This window comes from Cotesia glomerata, linkage group LG7 (assembly GCF_020080835.1).
Source record: "Cotesia glomerata isolate CgM1 linkage group LG7, MPM_Cglom_v2.3, whole genome shotgun sequence".
Lineage (NCBI taxonomy): Eukaryota > Metazoa > Arthropoda > Insecta > Hymenoptera > Braconidae > Cotesia > Cotesia glomerata.
Genome location: NC_058164.1, coordinates 3,573,719 through 3,591,051, shown reverse-complemented (window position 1 = coordinate 3,591,051; position 17,333 = coordinate 3,573,719). Strand labels below are relative to the sequence as shown.

The following is a 17,333-nucleotide window of genomic DNA, read 5'->3' as shown; positions in this document are numbered from 1 at the left end:
ATAAGCTCACCCCGACATTATACTCATTGAGACCTTTCATTTGAGTACCCTCATAAATTTTTCATATATTTTATATATTTATATTTATCATATATATGTATGCATAAAAAATATATCAAAAATGCATATGGGTACTTTAATGAAAGCTCTTGATGAGTGTAACATCGGGATGAGCTTATATCTTTAAAAATATCAATAATTAAGAACTGACATTGCTATGTGGTTAACTAATGATACCTTTAAAGATATAAGCTCACCCCGACATTACACTCATCGAGACCTTTCATTTGAGTACCCACATCAATTTTTCATATATTTATATATATTATATATATAATATATATGTATATATTAAAAATATATCAAAAATGCATGTGGGTACTCAAATTAAAGGTCTCGATGAGTGTAATATTAGGAAGAGTTTATAACTTTAAAAATGTCAATATTGAAGAAAGTACATAGCAATTTAACAAGTCATTATTTAATAAAGCAAAATTTTATTTATTTATAGATCACAAGTCACGGCAGTCACATAATGACTGCAAGGTTGCTAGTAAAAACAATAATAACTTATGTTTAAAATTTTTTAAGAAATTATTATTATTATTATTATTAATATAATTATTATTAAATGATCATTATGCTTGATGCGTAGGATTACAATTCATCAAAGACTGTCCAAAGGAACCTCACATACCAGTTTACATGATAGTAGGTGGAACATTGGGTGGAGTGAGAATGTTCTGGGCCTTGTACTCGCAAATTCGATCAAGGCGGCTTGAAATCCTGAGTGTTCCGAACGCAAGCCCTCACATATCACCCATGCAATTGGTCTCTATAGCTCTGACGTGCTTCCTAACCGTCTGGTTCGTATTAGGTGAGACTCTCTATGCCATTACTCAGATATATATCTCCGATACCGACCTCAAGTTATTTATGTCCTCATAACTCATCTTACATTCATTCTCATTATTTATAGTTACTTTTTTATTATCGGGCAATCACACACTGATAGAGAATTTTTTTAACTCATAATTGGATAGTAATAAGTAATAATATTTTAATCAACATTTTTTTGTTCATTATCATCCAATCTATACATTAATTTGAAATTAACATTTTAATTTATTTTATAATTTACTTTTATAACAAATAATTAATTGATTGAAAAGAATTATAAAAACTGTCAAAATGTCTTTTGATTTTATTTTCATGAATTTTAAATAAAATTCACAAATATAAAAAAAATTCTCTATCAGTAGACAAAATCCACTTTACTTAAAGTAATTATTTAAAAAAAATAAAAACAATCAAATAATCTAATCATTAATCGGGATATTTATCTTCCAAGACCTTAATAACATCGCGCTTAATTTAATTGCTCGTAGAGTAGAGTCGATTTATCTTAGCAGTTCTTTACTCCAACACTTTCTAAGTTTATCTAATTAATTTTATTTTCATTAATTTTACTCAAAAAGCTTCACGCATAAAACAATTTTGTTGAAATAATAAAAGACGGGATAACTGAAAAATATGTTGTGATAACAAATGAGTGTAGTTGGAGCAAAAAATCCATTAGGTGCATTAACAAAATGTTTCAAGTTGTACTAACAAACCAGTTTGTTAAATCACAAAATCAATTTGTTGCTCCTAACAAAATCATTTTCTTGCTGTCACAAAATGACTTTGTTGTTGCAACAAAATGATTTTGTTGCTGTTACAAAATGATTTTGTTGCAATAACAAAACTAATTTGTTGCCAAAATATTTTCCAAATCAGCTATATAGCTGATTATAGCGTATTTTTAAATGTATTCTTATAAAATTTATTTGTTATTGCAACAAATTCTCATTGTTATTATTACGAATTCTCTCTATTACTTCAACAAATTGTCTTTGTTACTCCAACAAATTCTCTTTGTTATTTTAATAGAATAATTTTGCTATTTCAACAAAAAAAATTGTTATACCAACTAAAGTATTTTGTCGAATCAACTTAAAGATTTTGCTGTAGTAACAAAACTTTTTTGTTGTTATAACATATTAATAACTTGTTATAGCCTAAATTTTGTTATTTTAATATATAACTTGGAAGGGGTTTTGCCGGGTGTGAGCGGGGCGCCGCCCGACTTTTGCAAAGCCGAGGTGAAGCCGAGGCTTTGCTGGTTGGGGCGGGTATAAAAAAAAAAATAAAAGTTAATAAATTGAAAAAAAATGTTATTTTAAACTTTACTAACAAATGCTCTGATTAAGAGTGATATGCACAAAATTTGTCACAAATATTTAAACTCATTCTAATTACAGAATTTATTTTTTTAAGTTGATTAAAAATTAGTTTTTAATTACACTGAGAGAAAAATATGGTCAACTGAACTAGGAAAATCTAGTTAAATAGCATCACCACTATTTAATTGCAGTTCTTGTACCTAACATTATTTATTATATTGAACCTCAGTAGATAGTTACTTAAACTATTTTCAGTTAAATATCAGCTTAATAGCCATCTTGATTAAGTTTAACTCAGAAAACAGAAAAAATAATTCATATAGCTTGGACCGGGAATCGAACTCGGATCTTTTGGTTACGCGCTAAGGGCTCTTCCAGTTTAGCTATCTGAGACGTCGTCCGTAAAAACCTTTCAGTCACCTAATAACTTTTTGTTTAACGCGATAGCAAAAACATATTTATTAAAATATAATCGATATAACTATTTATCAATAGTTACTTGAACTAATGCATAGTTTGAGCAATTACAAAAAAAAAGTTCAGAAAACTATATTTTCATAATTGTGATGTTATAATTCAGTTAACTATGCACTTTTCTCTCAGTGTAGTAATCGACGGCTAAGAAAGATTGAAATTAAATTATTACAAGTTTGTAGAGTACATGGATCGTTTTATAAACATTGCTTTACTAACTATCAAAATCTAAAAAAAAGCAAATAAAATTCACAAAACTATTATGTTTTATTTTTTAAACTTTTTATATAAATTATTTGTGCAGTATTATTATTAAATAGTTCATTAACAATGATCTAGTTAAAAAAATTTTTTTTTTTTTGACATTTTTTGGTTAGTTTATGCGCTGACATGTCACATACAGACGATGTTGTGACTGTTATATATACAGTTGAAACTCGCTGTATAAGCCGGTCGCGCCACGAAAATGCGAAAGAAAGCGAAGTTCTGTGCTGCCGAGCCAGAAAATATGCGTAGCGCGCATGCGTTAAAACAGGCCATAAAAGTTGCTCTTCCTGGAGTAAATTGCTGCCAGGAAGAGCGTACTTTCGGCTAGGAGAGCAAGAAAAATTAATTTTCTGCCCTCCGGCCGGAAAGTGGCAACTTTCTGGCCGCTGCGCTAAACAAAGTTGCCACATTCCGGCTACGTCGAGCAGAAATAGTATATTACACACCTGTGGCAAGAAAATGAGAAATGTCTCAGAACACATATATGTTGCCCGAGGCGAAGCCGAGGTCGACATATATGTGATCTGAGATATTTATTATTTTCCTGCCATAGGTTTGTATACTATTTTTCTGTCCGACAGAGGCGGAAAGCGGCAATTTCGTTTAGCGCAGCGGGCCGAAAGTTGCCACTTTCCGCCTGGAGGGCAGAAAAATAGTATACACACCTTGGTCAGTAAAAAGTAAAGCCTCAGATCACATGTTTGTCAACCTCGGCTTCGCCTCGGCCAACAATTACATGTGATCTGAGACTTTTCTTATTTTACTGGCCTAGGTATGTAATATACTATTATTACCATAACATATCTTAGGTTATCTTAACAAAATTTTTTTCTGCGTGTTCATTATTTATTATAAATTATCAATTATATCACTGTCCTCTTTCTCTCACGTTCAATCATTAATTCCCGGTGGACTCAGGTAATTATTGGATTCTGAAGATCAGATGGCCGGACTTTGAAGCTAAAATGTTCGATCCGGATCACTGGTGCGCCAAGACTCTCTACATCTTTGCGGTGGTCCATCTTGGCGTAATATACGCAGTAATTGGCGTCAGCATTGTCACGGCTCTGGGTTTGGCCGTTTGTAGAGTCCTGGCTTGTCCTTGGTTTGAAAGGTAAGTTCTTTTTTATTTATTTATTTATTATTCTCGTTACAAAAAATTCTATAGAGGTGCGTATAGCACTTGTGCATAGAACGAGTACATATTAAATTAAATTATATATTTTATTATCAACAGTCACTTAATATAGAAATAGTAACATAGTAATACTTAATACAGTGCAAACTAAAAGAATATCATCTTAGCAATTAATATACATAATAATTTTTATTTTATTTGTAAATAAAAGTAACGCAATAAAAAAATATTTAAAACTCGTGGTCGGTAAAGTTAAAGCAAATTTATAAAGCTCAGGGCTGTTTAAGTTCAAAAGTTATCGTCATACATAACGTTATTCAATAATAAAAGTGAGACATTTTTTAGAATCTGAATTTTAAGTTGAAAAATTTTCATAAACTACTTTATAAGTACGCTTTACTATACGAGTTTTAGAGGTTGCAACGAGTATGCATATAAATTCGTATATAAAATTCTTTTATGGTTTCATGGATCATCAGAGATATTTTCTGTATTTATATGAAAGTTAAAATAATTATTAAGGAGAAAAATATATTTAAATATCGTTTAGTAAAAATTCAATTCAAAGATTGGAACAAAATAAAATTATTTTTATTAAAAATTAAAATTTTTATTAATTTTGATAATTATTCAAATTAAAATATTGTCAAATTTTTTATTTTTAGTAAATTATAATTAAAAAAAAAAAATTTTTATTTTTACTAAAAAATCAAAACACGGAAAAAAGTAAACTGTAATAAATAATAGTTGATTTATAATAAGTAATGATCAACTGGAAAAAATTACCATTTTAAACAGTAAAATCGTGATTTTAACAATCACTTTATAATATTTATCATTTAAATGCTACAATTTAATATTTACATGAAAGAAAATATTATTTCAAACAGTAATATTCACTATGTGAAAGTCCAAAATGTTAAAGTATAATAATTAAGAATTCAGACTTTGATATTTATCATTTCGTACCTAAAAAATGATGTTATGATATGTAAAAAGTATAAAATAAAGTTAGTAAATTTCTAATGCAAGCAACGTCAATATTTACAAAGTAAAATGGTAAATTTTAAACGCAACGCTAAAAATCAAACTATAATTATTGATTCGCTTGGACTGGTAAAATATAAATTTTAAGAGTAGAATTTTTACTGTTTCAAATGTTAAATTCTCCGAGTGTGAGACCTTCTCCTTCTCCTCATAGTATAGACTATATATTGAAACGGCAATTTTTACTGTTCGAAACTGTAATTTTTTAAGATGAGAGAGTTGTTATTAACTATAGTGACAAATAATCACTTTTTCGTAATTAAATTATAAATTGTGGCTTTTACACTTTCTACATTAAATTTTGTAATATCAACATTTGTGCCACCCTAATTTATAATGTCCGCTGTACTGTTTGAAAGTATAAAAATTAACCAAAATCTGAGTGAATTTTACAGTTAAATTTTTTCCGTGTACAAAAAAAATTTAACTAAAATTTTTTTAAGATCTAATTACTTACATATCAATATTTTAAGTATACTTAAATATACCCATAAATTATTATCAATAAATTTATTTCTGAAAATTATCAGATCATTTTAAGGTCAACTTATTAAAAAAAAATTCTATTGAAATTAAAAATTAAAAAATTGATATGAAAAAAAATATTTACATGCATATTTTTGTCATGTGAAAATTATAAATTTTTTTCTCACCTCCGGGCGGAAAGCGTCAATTTTCCTCCCGCTGCGCTAAACGAAAATGCCGCTTTCCGCCTCCGTCGAGGAGAAAAATAGTATACACACCATGGGCAGTAAATAAGAAAGCCTCAGATCACATGTTTATTGACCTCGGCTTCGCCTCGGACAACAATTACATGTGATCTGAGACATTTCTTATTTTACTGCCCTAGATGTGTAATATACTATTTAACCCGTCAGCACTCACGTGAACTTTTCGGTAATCTTTACTCTCATGATGAGAGATTTGCTCACGTTTAATCTGCATGTGGCCGGGCAGCTATACGAAGATACACGAACTAGTCCGAACATTACCGAAAGTAAATTTTTTTTTGTTACACCTATAATCTCGTGTTGAGAAGAATGCTCACAATTTTCGACGCGCATGGGAAAAATATTTTTTTAAAAAATATATATGATATTAAAGCATTTCAAAAGTTCATAATTTGAAAATAGGTAAAATTACTCGAGGGTGGAAAAAATTTCATCTACCCTTTCCATTTGAAAAAAAAAAGTTTTCATTGTTTTAAATCGAGCGTGAGCAAAATGCTCATAACGTGAGTGCTGACGGGTTAAGGAAGTTGAATTTAAAAAAAATAAAGGTGAAAAAAAAATGCCTGATGTTACTAAATGACACTACTCTTTATTCTAAAAAGCCTTAGTTATCGTAGACTTTGAAACTAAAAGAATTGAGGTATAAGATATAGGATAATATAATGAATGAACCTGAGGCATGCATTATTTTTATTTTTTTATTGATGATATAGATATAAATAACCACGGCAGTCGGTTCGCTTGAGGGAATGTATTGGCGAAAGAGCAGCTGGGGCGACTACCAGCGATAATGGCTCGACTAGACGACTAAAAAGAATCTCTTTAGACGGTAGAATCATTCGGGAAGTTAACGAGGACGACGAAGAGGAAACTCTCTGTAAAAAACACGACCTGGAAAATGATCTCGTAGTCGTAGTCAACCCTGGGAATGACAAAGTCATTGAAATTGTCCCAGAGATTAAATTTTCTAGTCGGGTGCAATTTCGCGCCCCTGAAATCATTGAATTATAATAATAATAACAATAATAATAATAATAATAATAATAATAATAATAATAATAATAATAATAATAATCCTAAAAAACAATAAGTGACTAGTAAGTATATAACAATAAGCTTAATAATAAAACATTTTTTTTAATATTAATATTTAAAAATACATTGATATAATTAATAGTAATTGTAAGTTCTTAATATTAAAAGTAATTAGCTTAAGTACATTTTTTTTTTACTAAAAACAAATTTTTGGTTATAAAAAAATTGTAATTAGATTTCTGACTGATTCTCTTATCTGATTTTGTGCTTTCGTTTTATTATTATTATTTAGAATATAAAATAAATTCATATATGTGAAGATATATATAGACGTGCGGCGCTTAAAAGGTATGCTAGGAATTGTATTGTTTTACATATTTCTACAAGTGTAAAGATGATCTAGATTTTCTTTACAATTGTAATCGCGAGTTGAGATTTATTATTATTATATTGTATTATATACATCCGTAATACGTATTCCGTTTGATCTGATGACCACATGCGCTTTTTAACTTCTTACTCGCGCTAGCTTTTTACTATTGACCTTTTACAATGTATATTATTATGTATAGATGTGTAACTTTTACGGGTGATGTATATGCTAATGATATGATATCTATATTTATCTACACGGAAGAAATATAACAAGAGCTATTGCAGTTTGAAATATACTCAAACAAAATTTTTCGACCAAAAAAATTATTAGAAAAAATTTTTTTAATTTATGAAAATTTCAGGGGGTTTAAATTAAATTTATTTTTTTAATTTGAAAATATTAACAGGGTGGCAATTGACCTGGAAAACCTGGAAATGTCAAGGAATTTAAAATTTCTGGAATAGTCAGTAAAAAGTCAGGGAGATTTAAATTGGGTCAGGGAAATTTCTAGTTTATTTTAAGAAATAAACTTGAGTGCTGTAGAAATAATAAATTATTTCTATAGCATTCTAAAAATCGTACTGTAGATAATGTTCAATATTAATTGATGTTATTTAATTTCTTAAGCAGGTCCTTTCGCCATCAATGTTAAATAAAAAATATTAGATTATGCATAAAATTAATTTTTATCTAATAGTTAAAGTCCTTATGTATCTACTAGTGAAGTTTAATTTAATCTTCACCGTGGAAATTTTTGAAAAAAAAATTTCTAAAAATGTTAGTATTTTTTCCGAGTCTTACGAGAAAGTCAGACCTTAACAACTTTCTCGAATTATGGCATTAACCACCGATTAGATGGGGTAAAAAAAAACTCAAAATAAGGTTTTCGAAATATTCAGGTTTGATTTTTTGCAATAAAATATATAGGTTGCCGTGGAATTTATGGAGAAATTATAATTATAAAATCACAGAAAATTTTTAAGTAACCTACATTTAAATGGCGTCAGAACATTTGGCAACGGGTTGCGGTCAACCAGTCAGATCGACAACATTCCGAATTATTAAAACTCTAGAAAATTTAAAATTCCGCTACATTCAAAGTTTATAAAATACATTAGCTTAAATAGAATACCAGCCGAAAAACAATTTTGTAAATTATAAAACACCGGGTTATCGAATAAAAGTAAATATAAATCTTATATTCCTCAAGAGTTAAAATTAATTTGATTTCGAAAAAGGGTTGTTCTGACGTATATTCATCCGAATACTCATCTATCCGAATAATGATTCGGCCGAAAATTACTCATCCAAAAAATTGGAAATTTTTCTTAGATGGTCCACCTTTACAATCATGAAATTTGAGTGTTTTCCATACATGCTTGTAAATTAAAATAAAATTAATTTTAAAAAATGAATTAATTTAAAATTAATTAAAATAATTTATTTAAAAATTTCTAATCTAAATATAAAATTACAGTAAAAGCTCTTAAAAGTTACCCAGGTTGTCTTTCTTGCTCTTATTAGTGTTTTATGAGAACTTGAGACAGAACTACGGTAACTTTTAACAGCTTTCACTGTATTTACATTTTTCGGCTAAATGAGTGTTCGTCTGTTCATTCATTTTGGCGTATAAATTTTCGTTGTTATGTTTTTTAATTTATTGAGACTTTGTGACTTTGAAAGAATCTATTAATATAACTTTAGTTTTTTCTTTATTTAAGATTATATTTTTCGGAACTTTAAAATTTGTAAAATTAATTATTTTAAATTACATTTAATATTTACTTTCTAAGTTCTAGTAATTTGTTAATTCGGAATGTTGTCAGTCTGACTAGTTGACTGCAATCCTTGGAAACGTTGTGTAGGATTGCGGTCAACTAGTCAGATCGACAACATTCCGAATTATTAAAACTCTAGAAAATTTAAAATTCCGCTACATTCAAAGTTTATAAAGTACATTAGCTTAAATAGAATACCAGCCGAAAAAAAATTTTGTAAATTATAAAACACCGGGTTATCGAATAAAAGTAAATATAAATCTTATATTCCTCAAGAGTTAAAATTAATTTGATTTCGAAAAAGGGTTGTTCTGACGTATATTCATCCGAATACTCATCTATCCGAATAATGATTCGGCCGAAAATTACTCATCCAAAAAATTGGAAATTTTTCTTAGATGGTCCACCTTTACAATCATGAAATTTGAGTGTTTTCCATACATGCTTGTAAATTAAAATAAAATTAACTTTCAAAAATTAATTAATTTAAAATTAATGAAAATAATTAATTTAAAAAACTTTCTAATCTAAATATAAAATTATTGACATTTTTCGGCTAAATGAGTGTTCGTCTGTTCATTCATTTTGGCGTATAAATTTTCGTTGTTATGTTTTTTAATTTATTGAGACTTTGTGACTTTGAAAGAATCTATTAATATAGCTTTAGTTTTTTCTTTATTTAAGATTATATTTTTCGGAATTTTGAAATTTGTAAAATTAATTATTTTAAATTACATTTAATATTTACTTTTTAAGTTCTAGTAATTTGTTAATTCAGAATGTTGTCAGTCTGACTAGTTGACCGCAACCCTTGAAAACGTTGCGTAGCGCGCGAGCTTCAGACCATTCAATAAATTCAAACTAAACTTTAACGCGCTTATGTTTTTCATACATACTTATTAGTTAATTTATTGTTAACAAATTTTTATATTTCATAATTGAAAAATAAAACAATAATTAAAAAATACTAGCATTCCTGCCATGAGACATTAGAATATTATGGTTTTGTGACTAAACATTTTTAATTAATTTATTTATTTACACTGACTGCAAAAAGTTAAACATGGTTAAGGTTACATTGTGCAAATAAAAATGTAAACAACCGAAATAAAGCGTTGCCAAATCACAGACCGGTTATCAACAGCTGATTTACAAGAGTCAAATTAATTTTTGTATTTAACTATTTTTTTTTTTAATTTTCAAAATTTCAACGATTAATGCCTCATATACTATTTATTTTTTAATTTTAGGAATTTTTATGGGTTTTTTTTATTTTAATTTATCGAATATTGACTACTACAATTGTTGTGACTCAGCTGGAGCGAAAGGACTTTCTTAATTTATATTTCTTTTTTTTTGTGATCAATAATATTAAAAAAACTAAATGTATGGATGATTAATAATAAAAAAGAAGTATAACATAATTTATAGTTCCAAATTGTTACTCAATTCTGAATATTAGATATGAATTCTAGCATACAAAAATTATTTTTAAAATAATTTGCAATTATAACGAATATTTGAATAACAATTATTTTTTTGTAGGTTCTGGAATTTTATTTTTGGTCAGGGAAAAGTCAGATAATTTTGAAATTAGTCTTCAGTCGTCACTCTGTATTAATTTTTTAGTTTCAAACTGTAATAGTTCATGTCATATTTTTTTTGTGTATGTATGGTATTAGTTCTTTAGAAATTTTGAGGAATTTTAAATTGATACCAAGGCGGAAATTTTTAAAAATTTTATTTTGTAATTTTAAAAATTTTTTAATATTTATCAATATTATTAGAATCAAATAATATTAATTTATAATAAAAATTTAACACAGTTATAGTTGAGATTTTATTTTTTATTTAGTCGACAAAAAGAAAATTTTTTCAATGCGGGTCGTCTTGGTATCGATAAAATATACACTGTATGGAGAAAAATACTTATAAAAATTTTATTACATCAAAATTTACCAACTTAATTGTAATAGTTTTGATAAAATTAAATTATTCGCGATGATTAGTTGACGAAATTTTTTTTATGAATTTTACAACAAAAAGCAACGAATTTTTCTTTTAGCAAATGCTTTGATTAATTTTTTTCTAATGATTGTTGGTAAATTTACCAAATAATTCAGCAAAAAAAGTTTAAAAACAAAGAACCCTATGATATAATAACGTCCAAATGTGTTATCAAAGTAAAAGAGTCAATTAAACGTAAATAATCCAGTAATATAGAATAATAATATATATACATGTAAATTAAAAACTAAAGATATTTTATCAAGCTTCACTAAAAAAGTAGCTCATTGAAAATATATCGAAAAAATAAATCATCAACTACTGATAATTATAAATTATAATGAATGAATGATGAATATTTAATAGTAAATAATTAATTTTAAGGAAACATTTATGTACAACAAAAATACTCTTACATCTCGTAGGGACCTGACCAAAATGTCTTAGACTAATAATTGATTTTATCATGCAAGTAAAAAATTATCGGATTTAACGTAGCTGTGTAAAAAATTCTTTATTGAAACGTTCTTATTTTTTTTTTTTATATTGGATGTTTTTCTTTGAGAAAAAATTTTTTAATCAATGATTTTAATATAAAAAATTTATATCCACACATAGAAATTTTTTCCGAGAACGTATATGTGAGTAATATTTTATACTTAAGAGCCGGTCCCTATGATTGCAGCTTTTCATTTCTCGTCTAAACAAAAAAGATTTTCGAAAAAAACGCTCAGCTACGTAATAGATTTTTTAATTATTTATTTTATAGCTGAGCGTTTTTTTCGAAATTCTCATTTGTTTAAGAGAAAAACAAAAAATGTTAACCATAAAAATTTTACCCTAAAGAAATAAATAATAAAAATTCACATTAAAAATAATAAATACCACCAAAACAACTTAATTTTTTCAGAATCCCTCGAGATTTATTTCTCATTACGAACGGCTCAATTTAATTCTCAGTAAGACTTAACACGAAGCAAAATAAAAGTATATCTGCTATAAAAGTGTACAGAACCTCTACTCGGTTCTATTTTATAGTAAATGAAATGAGAATCCCGATAAGCCGCTCACGAGAACCCGCACAGTGTCAGCGTCTACGATAAAAATAAAACTTAAATTTTAAATAAAAAACAAAATAAACGTACAGACGACTTTACTTTCAAATACTCTGTTTATTCTAGATTCTCGATAATCGTGGGTGTTTGCCCTACTTATACCTGAATCTTTACACATGTACACTCAATAAAATGCACATACATACACACAACCTGACTCAGAGAACACATGACGTTAATTTTTCATGACTTTTAATTTACTAAAAAAATTCTGTGATTTAAATTTTTTATGCTTGAATAAATTTATTAGTAAAAATAGTTGATGATTTTTCACAAAAATTCTTTCGGTAAATTTTCGTCCATAAATTGAATTTATTAAAAAGTATTCATATTCAATAATAATAACAAAAAAATGAATGAATAATGTGACTAACAATGAACGGTGCTAATGAAAAATTTAATTAAATAAAATAAGTAAAAAAAAAAAAATTTACCACTGTTACTTTGTCCCATAGTTTAATTAGTGTAAGAATTTTGAAATTATAAAAAAACGTTGCGTGAAAAAGAAATTAACGATATAATTAATTTAACCGCATTGTTACTGTCGTTCCGCGAACAAAAAATTGAATTATTTTTATACAATAATTATTGAAAAAAAATAAGAATATATTAATAATAATTAATTAAAACTAAAGAAACTACTAACGTGATCTTTGAATTTATTTGGACAAAAAATGAGCATTAATAATATTTATTAAAAAGTGAAAGAAAAAAAAATTGATATGACGCGAATGTTTGGAGTTCAGATGCTCGCTTTATATTTTTTAGATGTTATAAATATATAAATATGTGGTGGATAATTCTATTCGTGGTGTTTAAAGTTATAGATATATTATATCATAAATAATATATTATGTATTAATAATAATAATAATTATAATAATAATAACGAAGGCCCGTTGACCGTAAACACAATTGGTGAAATATTAACGGGCCTCGGAAGTAATTATGGTCCGGGCTTTAATCGTAATGCACGCGACGAGCTGACATATTTAATTAAAATGTTTCACACTCGTTCGTTCATTTATTATTAATTCGTTCATTAAATGTCGACTTGACGAGTGCAATTATCAATTATATATTAATATTATACATACAAGTTGGTTTTTGGGTTTATTTGTCGTTATGTAGAGATTATAAATGTATATTATAATAAAATTTTTAGGGTAAATGATAATGTTTGTATTGAATGGTATTATATGGTAAAATTTATTGTTTTTATTAGTTATTGTAAGTAGTAAAGATTTTAGAGGTAATTTTTTATTTTTTTAAATTAATCCAAGTTTTTTTTTTTTTTTAATTAAGGAGACCCGGTGGTCTAGCGGCCTAAAATTTGAGCTATTTTAAAAAAATATTTGACAAAATGGCGCGTAGTTAAAAGTACGAATTTCAAATTCGTATTTTTAACTACGCGCCATTTTGTCAAATATTTTTTTTTTTCATTCTAGTTCCGACGATAACTATACTTATACTAATTAAAAATCTGTCATTTTTTTTTATTTCAAATCAGAGGGAGAGGTCAATCGACCTGCGCCAGTAAGGTCCATTTTTTGGAGAGGGGGACTTCAGCGCTATTTTTCTAATTTAAAAAAAAAATTTTTTTTGTTTTGATTTTCATTCTCGTGTAGTTGATAAGTAATAGAATAAGTGTAATAAAAATTTGAAAGCATTAGTCATTACCTTCATATGGAAATAAAATTTTTAAAATAGCTTAAATTTTAGACCGCTAGATCACCGGGTCCCTTAAATTGTAAAAATTTAAAATAAGGAGGCTTGAGTGTAATTTATTAGTTAATATTTATTGAAACTGTTTATTTCAAAAAATTCCATAATTTTTAATCATTCAAATTAGTGCGCAAAAAATAATAATAAGCTTAAGGAATTTTTTTATTAATTAATTTTTGAATTTTCATAACTCGGCCATCATTAAAATTAAAAAAAAAATTGCTGTTATTTTTAAATATGAAATTAAAAAAATTACGTAAAATATTTTAAATGGGTCCAACCATAAAAAACTCATTAAAATTTCAAACTAATAGAATTCGTCTCTAATAAAAATTATTTTAAAATCTTATAATTCTGTTAAATTAAAATAATAACTGTAAAAAAATAAAACTTTTATATTTTCATTGAATAATTTCTCATTCAAAAAAAAAAAAAAATTGTAAAGATAAATAAATAAAGATCTAGAAAATTTCTAGAGTTACAATAATATATTTACTGTCTTTTAAATCGTAAGGTAAAATGTGTAACGAATTGATTAACAATGACATTAATAATCCATTCATAATACAACACACAATAACATATATCATACGTCATATAATAAATAATGTAATATTGTACTGGAATTAACAGACATTCGATATAACATATTCGATTCGATATAACGAAATGTAGTTTAAAGTGTATATGCTACTGTTTTCATTAAAAACATTGTACAAGAAGAAAAAATAATAATTGTAATATCAATAATAATTAATAATTAACTCACACACATACTACCACAGGAATATTATGATTAAATAATAAATTAAGCAAACAACAATAATTGTAATTATTTAAAGTATCCAATGGCCATCTGATAAATTATAAATTATAAATTGTAAACTGTGACCTATTTGTAATGCAAATAATGGTAAACAAATCTTATTACTTATTATTATTAATTATTACTATAGAAAATATTTATTAATTATGCCTACAATAAATAAAATAAAATTGTCATTACTATTTATTTTGTTATTTATTTAATTAACATTCCCTCTATTCATAATTTTTTTATTTTTTTATATTTATCATTAATTAATATAAGATAGTATTTTTTTTTAATATTTTCTCAGTCGTATAATTTATAATTAAAGATTACTAGCCGACTCGTGCATATGTTCGCGAAATATCGTGATCAAATAATAAATGTTCATTTTATAAGACTGATATTTATTACTACTGTAAAAAAAAGTTTGGAAAATCCAAAAGCGCACGACTCATAATGCTCATTTAATTATGAAATATTAATAAAATAAAGAATGTGAAAAAAAATCTATAGAACTACTAAAATAGCACGATTATGCACAAGCGCCTCTAGTGGGATAAATGTACACAATATTTTATTAATTGTACATAAACGACGCTGAATTTCCTAGCCATTCGCATTCGGTGACTTACACTTCTTTAAAAGAATTAAAAAAAAAAAAAATTAACTCAATTAATGCATTTTTTCGCAAGTTACAGTGTTTTCAGAGTTTCATACATGACAGACGATAACTCCATCTATTTATTCACATAATTGGATTTAGTGTCAACAGATGGCGTTGCATTTTTTATAAAATTTTTTTTTAAGGTATTACCCTCGCGACTTCCGTCGTCAAAAGTTTATGCCAGAGTGTACGGTACACATACCAGAAAGCCATTATTGACAAGCCTAAAACTTTTTGCTGTTTATGTACTTATTTCAGCCAATCACGAAGGAGATACTGATCGTTTGAAAAGTCTGGCAACACTGCGTGAGCGTTAAGATATTTTATAGTGGTTATACTGTAGTGTTTTGGACTGGCTATAGACTTACCTCTGTTTTGATACATGCGTTTATTTATTTATTTACATACATTGAAAGATTAATATATATTATTATATTAAAATTGTTAACTTTTTGAATTTTTAATAAATATAAAAAAAATGAAAATTAATTCAGCCGACATTTAAAAATTTTTAGAATTTTTTTTTATTGAAAAAATGATAACAAAAAAATAAAAAAAAATTTCACTTGAAAAAAACTTCAAAAACTGTAAATGCAATATAAAAAAAAAATTTTTTTTTCTTATTTAATTATTAAAAAAAAAAATCAAAAAATTAAAAATGTCGACTAACTTTAGTATCATAAAAAAATACTTATTTTCATAAAATAATCATAGTTTTTTTTTTAAATAAATAAAATCAATAACTATAATATTACACCTAACGTAAATTAAACTTTTCAAATTTGTCAGCGCATGCGCGTCTCATACTTCTTTCGCAGCTAACAAAACTTGCGCTGTTGCCACAGCTTTATTAACGTATCCCCTCCTCAGTTAAAGTCTGGTAAATTTTTCATTACTTATTAATAAATATCTCTGAAACTGTGTGGTAATTATCAATGAATTTTTTTTTTTAAATTGTTTAGTTGTTAGTTAACGTTACTCTAGTTTTTTAAAAAGATCCTAAGAAAAGTTTCTAAGATATAAAAATGTTTGTAGGTAAATTTTTCGATATCCCGTATACCGTAATGTATAAGAGCGTTCAAAACTCAAACTTCAAAATTAAATATCTCGGAAACTAGATGGTAAAAAATTCTCAAATTGCGCCAATCGACGCAGAATTATATGAACATTAATCTACCAAAATTTAAAAAAAATCCTAAGAAAACGACTTTGGCGAGGGTACTACCTTAATTTCTTTAACTAAAATATTCTTTTTAATTTTTTTGAATTAAAACTTTTTTTTTCGTCAATAGAGGTAAGCATAAACTTTAATATAATATCTAAATTGTTGAGATTGATAACGAAAGAGAACTAGCCGAATGATAAAAAAATACCTTTGAGAAATATAATCCGTAGTTATTATTGTTATAATTAAAAACGAAATTTATTTAAATATTAAAATTGCTTAACAGTTACTTTAACATAGATGAAAACAATATTTAACGCATAAATGCGGTAGCAAAAATATTTGAGGTAGTGAGCTGGTAACTAAATTACCAGGCCGGTCGATCGATAACGAAATAAACCGGGCTTAAACTCAAACACGTAAAGTTGAAATAGTCATAAACGAAATAATGTCCCAATGGTTGAATTTTGGTTAAGCGAAATATAATGAAATTACCGGTTAGCCGCGTCGCATATAATATAAAAAATATGAAATTCTATTTAAATGCAAATACACAAAGGATATGTGTGTTACCTAACAGCGGTGAAAGAAGCATATGCTAAAGCACACGTGTCGCGAACCCAAAGATTGCCATTACATTGAAACTTATTTAAACTATGTTCGAAAACTTTTTTCTTCTTTTGAATAAATTTTACTTTAATATTTAACCTTCGTTCTATTGAGGAAATTTTAATAAAAAAAAAAAAAAAAAAAAAAAAAAAAAAAAAATACGATA

At 26.5% G+C, this 17,333-nt stretch overlaps 1 protein-coding gene and 2 long non-coding RNA genes across 4 annotated transcripts in view; 1 reads left to right on the top strand and 2 right to left on the bottom strand.

The window, feature by feature from the left end:
- The window catches only part of LOC123269382, a 67,174-nt gene extending 60,462 nt beyond the window's left edge, over positions 1 to 6,712 (top strand). For both annotated transcript variants that reach the window (XM_044735064.1, XM_044735063.1), the window contains exons 6-8: positions 656 to 877; positions 3,885 to 4,080; positions 6,596 to 6,712. In XM_044735064.1, coding sequence (XP_044590999.1) covers positions 656 to 877; positions 3,885 to 4,080; positions 6,596 to 6,605 — 428 coding nt within the window. In that variant the 3' untranslated portion in view covers positions 6,606 to 6,712. The remainder of the gene's footprint in view (positions 1 to 655; positions 878 to 3,884; positions 4,081 to 6,595) is intronic.
- Positions 1 to 17,333, bottom strand: part of LOC123269409 — a 174,485-nt gene that overhangs the window by 19,163 nt on the left and 137,989 nt on the right. The window lies entirely within an intron of this gene.
- LOC123269407 lies at positions 6,567 to 17,253 on the bottom strand. The gene is made up of 2 exons (XR_006510400.1): positions 17,132 to 17,253; positions 6,567 to 6,873 (listed from the first exon to the last, which is right to left on the bottom strand). It is a non-coding gene; the product is annotated as an uncharacterized LOC123269407 (long non-coding RNA).